Source organism: Oreochromis aureus, linkage group 14, assembly GCF_013358895.1.
Source record: "Oreochromis aureus strain Israel breed Guangdong linkage group 14, ZZ_aureus, whole genome shotgun sequence".
Lineage (NCBI taxonomy): Eukaryota > Metazoa > Chordata > Actinopteri > Cichliformes > Cichlidae > Oreochromis > Oreochromis aureus.
In genome coordinates this window covers 14,786,167-14,795,784 of record NC_052955.1, presented here as the reverse complement: position 1 = coordinate 14,795,784, position 9,618 = coordinate 14,786,167, and the positions used below count along the sequence as shown (strand labels likewise).

The 9,618-nt window shown below is 39.2% G+C and overlaps 1 protein-coding gene across 1 annotated transcript; it reads left to right on the top strand.

Moving 5' to 3' along the window:
- The first annotated feature begins 4,116 nt into the window (after window positions 1–4,116).
- On the top strand, window positions 4,117–8,243 carry LOC120443513 (extracellular calcium-sensing receptor-like). Its single transcript, XM_039622346.1, has 9 exons — window positions 4,117–4,256; window positions 4,587–4,881; window positions 5,063–5,149; window positions 5,366–5,635; window positions 5,844–6,050; window positions 6,139–6,414; window positions 6,799–7,026; window positions 7,123–7,246; window positions 7,333–8,243. The coding sequence occupies exons 1-9, from the start codon at window positions 4,147–4,149 to the stop codon at window positions 8,241–8,243; spliced, it is 2,508 nt and encodes an 835-aa protein (XP_039478280.1). The 5' UTR covers window positions 4,117–4,146.
- The last annotated feature ends 1,375 nt before the right edge of the window (window positions 8,244–9,618 follow it).

Here is a 9,618-nt window from a genome sequence, read left to right as displayed (position 1 = left end):
AAAATCAGCATTGTTGTTCGGCTTTTTATTTATCCATTTGTTGATTCACTCGAAGAAGAGCAAGTAACATAACCAACTGATCAGTTTGATATCAATCTTTTGTGATACACCGTCATATTTACATTATTAGTTCAGTACGAATGATTTGCTTTGGTACCTGGTCAAACTTAAGCTCTCCTCTGTCTGCAGCAAACTCGCAGGCAGCAGCTTCTCCCCCCTCGCTCACATGCGTGCTGTGCTCAGTCGCCTAGTACCTGAGCTCGGATCATACCAAAATTAGGGGGAATTTACGACGGTGCCCCATGCTTCTGAAAAAATGACCCGGGCTTAAGCCCAGTAAGACACCCCCCCGCTCCGCTAATGGTTGACTCCAAATCTCCGGAACACTATGTCGATTTGAGAACGGAAGATCGAAACAGCGAGACCAAGACCGAGACAAGACAAAAGTCCGTCGAGACCAAGACAAGACCAAGACAAAAGTCCATCGAGACCAAGACCGAGACCAAGACAAAAGTCCGTCGAGACCAAGACGAGACCAAGACCACGTAAAAGTGGTCTCGAGACCAAGACCGGTCTCGAGACATCCAACTCTAAGCAGCAGTGTGGACAAACAGCATCAGAGAAGAAGAGTAAACCATCATCCTGACTGACTGGATGAATGACACTGTTTCCAACAAGCTGCAACTTCACTGTGCTTGTGAAAAGGACTTTTGAGGAGAACCGAGGAGACTGTTTGACATTTGCTGCTTTTGGAGAAAATGGCAAGAAGAGACAGTGGAACACAGGACAAAGCTGAAGAAGAACTGCCGGCTATTGGACTGTTGAAGTGGGAGAGGACGACAGAGTGAGAGCAGGTGAGAACACAGAGGAAAGCTGGTGTTTAATGTGGGAAATCACAATTTGGGTTAGCAAATCTGGGGAAAAGAAAACTGACTGTTTAAGTGGAAAGTTGTGAAGGAGTCTGAAACACTGCGAAAAGAAACATATACAAAATCACACACACAAGCAGAACATGCATTAACCCTACTAACACAAACAAAAGAGAGCTCATGAAGATTAGACACCATCTTGAGCATGTGAGTCTGTTTATCATCTTGTCCAAGTCACCTGGTGTGATGCAAAGACCAGTGGACTCATAGCACATTAGTTAAGAAAGGATCAAATAATAGCAGAGGAGTGTGTAGGAAAGGCAGCTTTAAGAACATGCCCTGCTGGAGATGCAGCTCCACAGACATTGATTAAACCTGCCTAATAACACAAACACACATGCAATGAAGATCAGCTTGTTATCTTTCATCAGTGTTAAAATAGTGTAAATTTAACAGAGATTTGTTATCAAATGCTGAATTTATCCAATGCTGACAGTTAACTCTCTGGGTTGCAGGACAACAGTTTAATTTTGGAAAAAAAAAAAAAAAAAAAAACAGGATTCTGGTTTGACCAACCAGTGATCAGACAATAAATTTAGTTGTTAATATAGTAAATTGGGAGATGCTTTCTGCCTGATTGATGCAGCACAAGTAATTTACTGTATGAGGGAAATTCTAAACTATGTTTTTATGATTTTTGTGTGATTAACAGTTCATCTACGGGTATTAAACCTATGCAAAGTGGGGTATCCATGTTCAGCTGAGGCTTTGATGGTCCATAAATGAAGCTCACTGAACTAAAGAATGTGGTTTGATGATGATTGACATGCTCCCCAAATAGAAGTTTTTCCTCCTAGCAAGGAAATACAGGTGCAGCAGTCAGAGTATTGCTGAAAGGAATCTCCTGAGAAAACTTCAGAGGCCCAGTGAGAAGCGAGAACCATTCCAGGCAGAGCTGACAGCCCAGGCAGTGGTTGAGGTCAAAGGTCGAGCTGTTTGGGGCCCATCATGAGATCAGATTCCACAGCCACAGCAAGGACCATGAAGCTGCGTTGGAATGAGAGCTGTGCCAAGGGGGCTTTCCAGAGGCCAACAGAGGAGATTGTAGACAACAGATGGGCACCTGAAGGATGAGGGGAGCGTGCCAAGCTCCAACGACAGCGCAGAGGGAGTCCAAGGATGACATCATGATTCTGTGAAAAGCACAGGAACCAGAAGCTATGGTGGTGATGACAGCAGTTTCCTGTGAACATCACCCAATGCTGTGTCACTATACTGTGCCTACGTTGGCACACTGACGACTGCTGGGATCATAACAGCAGTAAGATAACTGGATCCAGCACCCTTTCCACAGAGGGTTTTCCTGCAGAGGATGGACAATGGAGGAGTCATATGTATCCCCCACAGGACAAGGAGGCCTGAAGTGAGGTGATGGGGGTTGGTAGAGGCCATAAAACTCAAGTGTTGACGAGGCCTGCAGCTCTGAAGATAGCTGAGACCCATGTTGACAAACAACAAAACTCAACTGGTATGTTTGAATGTCTATTCTACATACATTTGGACTCTGGTCCTATGGACAGTGATGGAAACAACTGGAAGAGACATTTATGACACCCTGCAGAACTTAAACCACTCTGCAGAGAGACGTGCGATTTACATGTCTTGCAGAGGAGCACCACCAAGCTGGAGTGATTTTGAAAATGTTAATTTCTTTTTTGACCATTAACAATTTATTTGTTTGCTTGCAGGATGCAGTTTACCATTGAATGAGATCAATGAGAAATTGGGTAACTGCTAATACATTTGTCAAACTGTATACGTTTACAGATGCTGAGTATAAAAATGGTTGCATTAACACTACCAGACATGAGGTATTCATAACTAGGGACTTTTCTAGCATAACTGCCGAAGGGGAGAATGTTAGATTTGTATTGTTGATTGTTATTTATGTTTACAGATATCTACTTATATGCTTAGGGTTTTATAATTAGTTGCAGATAGAAGTTTGATCCTTAGTAGTCTGTGGAGACTCTGGCATTCACACACATACTTACAGTCATCGAACATGACTGATGCTCTGAACACACTTAGACAACTCAGAGATGCACAACAACAAGACTATGTTCTACTATTGTTATTGTGTCTTTTTACTTCATGCGTCATACCTTGTTTGAAGAACATGGTGTCAAAAATGGTAACTGCTTCAATTAATGCTTACATCACCCTACCACAGAATGAAGAAGATGATAATGAGATAGACATTTGGATATAACATATTCACAAAACCCACTAATTAATGATGTCCTGGCTAAAAATGTTTTACAAGTGGCCATAGACTGATACAGTGTTAGTGAGTTGCTATATATATATATATATATATATAGGAGAAAAGATCAAACAACAGGAGGGAATGTTGAAAGATTTTATTATGTTTATGTTTAGAAGTACATTTTGTTTAAGCTTTTCTAGATGTGTTTGCTCTTTTTTATTAGAGAAGTTACGTTGTGCAAGCTTTGTGTGCATTCCAGAGCTCTCTGACTTTCACACACACATCCTGGGAGCATGAGAGAGGTTGTACCTTCTCTTACTGATTTATGGTATAGGAGGACACCTACTCTGTATCTGTTTTAGTCTAAGAGCCTTTTCTTTAGATGTACCGTTAGACTCCTGGCACCAGCTTTGGGGAGTCTTCCTGGGGTCCCAGGAAGACCCCCACACACAGATACACATATACACACACACTCACACGCATACCAAGGTATATGTCGTATGTTAAGGAACCTATGCATATTCATGTAACCACAATAAAAGAGCAGTGTTACGGGAGAGCGGACGAGAGCAACTGGGGTCAAGCGAAGGAACGGCGCCTGTCCAGTTCTCTCCCGTGCACGTTAATTTGTAAAACCTGTCTGAGTGTCATTTATTCCAATCTGAGTTGCATTACAGGAAAACTCCTGACATTACTGATGACTAATTTACTCACAGAGTGTTCCCTGAGTTTGCCTGGATACAAAGCAATCTCAAATGAAAAATATACTCCGCCTTCTTCCCTAATGGGTGGTGTGCAAGATTAAACAACACAGTAAGTCAATAAAAGGGAATGGCAAACAATAAAACCTAATGACTGATCTCAACAATTCAGAAAGCTGTCATGTGCTCATCTTTGCAAAACATTTTTGTCTTGGTTGTTTTGCTGTGTTCCTGTGTTTCTTCAACTCTATCCACTCCTCAGTTTTCTTTGTCCTGTCAGCTGCAGGGACAGTTTCATCTAAATGAGATGCACAAAACTGGAGATGTGATTCTGGGTGGACTGTTTCAAGTCCATTTCTTTTCAAGTGTTCCTGATCTGTCTTTTACCTCGCAGCCACAACAGCCGACTTGCCATAGGTAACAAAGACAGGGAAACAAAATGAAAAACACAGAATAAGAAAACCGTCAAACTTGGTGCCAGTATAAATATGTATTTTATATCTGAAATAACTACACAATGCATCTTCTTTTTCATTTTATTTCCTTTGACATATGTCTTTAATTGTTATTCAGCTTCTCTGATTGTTTATAATATTTCTGCTTTTGCAACATTTTCAAAAGGCACTCGTGTACATATATATATATATATATATATATATATATATATATATATATATATATATATATATATATATATATATATATATATATATATATATATTAGTAATTAAATTCTTCTTGTCTTAGTATGTATGTCCTAGGTTTTAAGTCCGCACAGACCATGGCGTTTACTATTGATGAGATCAACAGAAACTCAAACCTGCTACCAAATGTGACTCTGGGATATACTCTTTATGATAGCTGCCTTGAACTTGGAATTGGATTCCGTGGAGCATTGTCATTAGCCAGTGGTCAAGAGGATCAAATTGTAGTAGATGATACATGTGTTGGAAATCCTCCAGTCGTAGGGATTGTGGGTGATCCGTCCTCTACAAATTGTATTGCAATCTCCAACGTTTTAGGCTTGTACAGAGTACCTATGGTAAGTTTTCTGCTTGACCATGTAACAGTTTTCTTGGATTACGTTAATTTAATTAAAAAAACTATAAACCCATTTTTTGAAAAAAAGAAAAGAAAAAGAAAGTAATAATGCAGTCATGATAACAAAGTTAAGATATCTCTACATGGATAGCTCCCGAATATACAGTCTGTATCTTTCACAGGTGAGTTATTTTGCCACATGTTCCTGCCTGAGTGACCGTCAAAAGTATCCATCCTTCTTTAGAACGATCCCAAGTGATGCTTTCCAGGTGAAAATTTGTCATCAAAAAAAGTCTGTTTCAATATCTGTGCAAAAGAAGAAAACACAAGAATATGAAAATATTAGAAATAATAATATAATTCGTTTTGAGAATTATCCTCTATTTCATTTATGTATTGTGTCAAAGAATAAAGCTAAATTGCAATTATATTTAAAGTTTTTACTTCTTTTTAATACACTTACACTTTAATCTGTATTCACTTAGGTACGTGCAATGATCCAGATTCTAAAGCATTTCGGCTGGACTTGGGCAGGTCTGCTTGTCACTGATGATGATTATGGGCTTCATGCAGCCAGATTCTTTCAGTCTGAGCTGAGTGTGTCTGGTGAATGTTGCCTGGCCTACACTGAGGTTTTACCCTGGGACAAAGACACAGAAGAACTCCGGAGGATTGTTGATGTGATTAAAACCTCTACAGCTCGAGTTGTCATTGTCTTTGAACATCCTAGTCGCATGATACACCTTATGGATGAGGTTTCGCTTTAAAACACTTTAATGATTACTAGTTACAGAGGTCTTCATAATTAAATTGTGTAAAACACGTATTACGTATCATTGTGAATACAGAAATCAGTACAAAAATGTAATGATTCAGAATTCATTTTAAAGATCAAAAACTTTTTCAGTAAAGAAGTTGGAGGTTCAATATTACTACATAGATTTGGTCTAATTTAATTCACAGGTAGTAAGGCAAAATGTGACAGGCCTACAGTGGATAGCCAGCGAGGCCTGGACAGAATCTGCTGTGCTCCAAACACCTCACTATATGCCATACCTGGGTGGTACACTGGGTATCACCATTCGTCAAGGAGAAATACCAGGGCTCAGGGAATTCCTGTTGCAAATACGTCCTGATCGACATCACAACACTAGCTACGGAAATAGCTTGGTGAGAGTTGAACACTTTTACTGTGTGTGTGTGTCACAACAGTTATATATTTTATAATGTGTAACAAACATTTTTCAAAATATTTCAGGTGAATCAGTTTTGGGAATTTACATTTCAGTGCAGGTTTGCTCCAGCTCCAGCAGGCTGGCTGGAAGGTGGAGGTGCACTATGCACTGGACAGGAAGATCTAGAAAATGTGGGCACTGAGTACTTGGACATTTCCAACCTGCGGCCTGAGTATAATGTGTACAAAGCCGTTTATGCACTGGCATATTCCCTTGATGACATGCTGCGGTGCAAGCCAGGAAGAGGGCCTTTCAGTGGGAACAGCTGTGCCTCTTTGCAGTCACTGGAGCCTTGGCAGGTGTGGTATCATTGTACACTCCACCTTTGAATACATTGTTTTTGCTTGCTTTCAGAATTTCTGAAAAGGGATTTGCCATACTTCTGAGCAAAAGTAGTTAAGGTATTTAAGTCATGGAGGTCATTAACTTCTATACAGGATTATTAGTAATGTGCCTTTGTTGATTGAGACTTAGATAAAATTGACTTTATATATGTACGTACCATAGATATAATATTATATTTGATTACTGAACTGAAAAATTGCCACTGTTTGCACTGTAAAGTTACTGGAGCCATGGCAGATGTGATATCATTTTATACTCCACCTATGAATAAATCATTCGTTCTATAATTAGTTTCGGAGCAAAAAGTAATTTACTTATTATACATTCCTTTTAAACAGCTTGTTTATTACATGGAAAGAGTGAACTTCACCACTCCATTTGGCGATCAAGTGTCATTTGACGAGAATGGTGATGTGGTACCAATTTATGATGTTATTAACGCGTTGTGGCTCCCTGATGGAAGTACTAAAATTCAGAAAGTGGGTGAGGTTAAAAGGACAGCTTTAAAAGGTGAAGAACTCATACTTGATGAAGGCAAAATCTTCTGGAACTTTGAATCCAAAAAGGTTAGACATGTTTTTATTTGACAAGTACCTTTTTTGACATTTCCAGTATATAGAATTGTAGCAGGCAATAAATATTTATTTTTTTATGTCCAATAGCCACCTCGATCAGTATGCAGTGAGAGTTGTCCTCCTGGTACCCACATGGTGAGAAGGAAGAGAGAACCCGAATGCTGTTTTGACTGCATCCCTTGTTCTGAGGGAAAGATCACTAACAAGAGCAGTAGGTCTTTGTCTTTGTGTATGACATATTTGATTTAATTTCTGTGAAAAATAGGATGCATTTCAACATCAACCCCTTTTTGTCAGACTCCTTGGAGTGTACCAGTTGTCCAGAGGATTTTTGGTCAAACCCACAGCGTGACCACTGTGTTCCTAAGAAGACAGAGTTTCTTTCCTATCATGACCCTTTGGGTATTTGTTTGACAACAACCTCCTTACTGGGAACATTTATATGTGTTGTTGTCCTGGGGATCTTTGTCTACCATCGCACAACACCTATAGTACGTGCCAACAATTCAGAACTTAGTTTCCAGCTATTGTTGTCACTTAAGTTGTGTTTCCTGTGTTCACTTTTGTTCATTGGACGACCCAGGATGTGGACATGCCAACTCAGGCACGCAGCATTTGGCATCAGCTTTGTGCTTTGTGTCTCATGCATCCTGGTAAAAACCATGGTTGTTCTGGCTGTGTTCAAAGCCTCCAAGCCAGGAGGGGGAACCAGTCTGAAATGGTTTGGTGCTATGCAGCAGAGAGGAACAGTTCTGTTTCTTACATCTATTCAAGCAGCCATCTGCACTACCTGGCTTGTCTCTTCCTCTCCAACTCCACATAAAAACACCCAATACCACAATGACAAGATAGTGTATGAGTGTGCCGTTGGGTCCACTGTTGGTTTTGCAGTGTTATTGGGCTATATTGGTGTGCTGGCTGTCCTCAGTTTTTTAATTGCATTCCTGGTGAGGAATCTCCCTGATAGTTTTAATGAGGCCAAGCTCATCACATTCAGCATGCTGATCTTCTGTGCTGTGTGGGTGGCCTTTATTCCTGCTTATATTAGCTCACCAGGAAATCTTGCAGATGCAGTAGAGGTATTTGCCATTCTTGCTTCAAGTTTTGGACTCTTGATCACACTGTTTGGACCCAAATGTTACATAATCCTGTTGAGACCAGAGATGAACACGAAGAAAGCTGTTATGGGTCGTGGCATTGTGTCATAAAATTTTCAGTTTATGTCAAAATTATTATTATTATTTTGCACAGTTTAGGCCAAAAATTAAATAAACAAATACAATTAACAAATGCTACATATTAAAGACAGTTATTTAGTCGGTTTTTTTTGTTGCTGTTCTTTTAAAATGCATTTTAAATACAAAACAACCAGACTTTTCAAAGCGAAGCATTGACTTTGTTTGAGGTCCTTAGGGACTAGTAAAGCGCTATACAAATACAGGCCACTTACCATTTAATTGTGTGTTTTTTATAACTGTGAGATACTTGCTGCTGCCTATCTTGGCCAGGTCTCCCTTGAAAAAGAGGTTTTTAATCTCAGTGGGATCTTCCTGGTTAAATAAAGGTTTTAAAAAAAAACGGACTTTTGCAGGTAAAAGAAGCATATGACATCATTACCTGAAAAAATATTTTTTATATAATATTGTTATGAGTATATATTTCAGAGATAACATTAAATGGTCTAAATAGCTTAGCTTAGCTTAGCTCGTGACTGACTTGCTAGGAGCATGGCCTAGCAAGTCAGGCGTGCTAACTGTGAATATAGCTAGCAGGTGATTCAACAAAGAGTGTACATCTGAAGATTACAGTAAATTTTGAACTGAATATAAAAGGAGGCATTATCTAAATGTTTTTAATTAAATGGACTAAATATATAAGCTACACAAACACCACTGTGAATTGTAACAGGAACTGATACAGGAAGTGATACTATACTACAGAGAGAGCCAACATCAATGGCAGAATTTCTAGGCATGGCCAAGTGGTGGAAAATCACCTCTTTGGTGGTTGCCGGCTTTCATCTCTACTATTTGCAGGTTGCACTTTGAAATTTGTTAGGATTTATTTTAGTGGCCTGGAAAGTAGGCCCAGGAACCAACTAACGTTTAAAGGGTAGAATAGCAGATAAGAACCTCAAATAACTGTATTTTAATACTCATACAAACATTATACCTTTACTTTTAAAAATGACCAAAAAACGGAGTGGCCCCTATAATTAACTTTAAATGCATAAACATATTTTACTTAAGCAATTTATCAGGGACAAGCAAAAAGCTCAATCAGATGATAACAACTGTATAATCAAATTATTTTAAAATTAAACATTTTTGAAAAAAGTAAAAATTCTAAAAACCTTTTGCTAATGGTACTTCCAGTTTTGATGAGGTTTTAGTCGAGGACAGAGGGAACACATCAGCTGTAGATGAATTCTTCTAGCCATACAGGATGAAATCCTTTTGAGGAGGTAGAAAGGTCCCAAGACTTCCTCCACGTTCCAGTCCTGCATGTCAGCAATGAGCAGAGCAAATCTAAAAAAATATTAAATCCTATTTGTGATCCACAGTTGGTTGGAAAAAGAAGATT

Bases quoted from the DNA above. Each gene is read 5' to 3' on its own strand.
- LOC120443513 (XM_039622346.1), top strand. From the start codon at position 4,147: ATGCACAAAACTGGAGATGTGATTCTGGGTGGACTGTTTCAAGTCCAT. The intron at 4,257-4,586 runs GTAACAAAGACA...TTCTTGTCTTAG, and splicing joins CAACAGCCGACTTGCCATAG to TATGTATGTCCTAGGTTTTA. The intron at 4,882-5,062 runs GTAAGTTTTCTG...TATCTTTCACAG, and splicing joins GCTTGTACAGAGTACCTATG to GTGAGTTATTTTGCCACATG.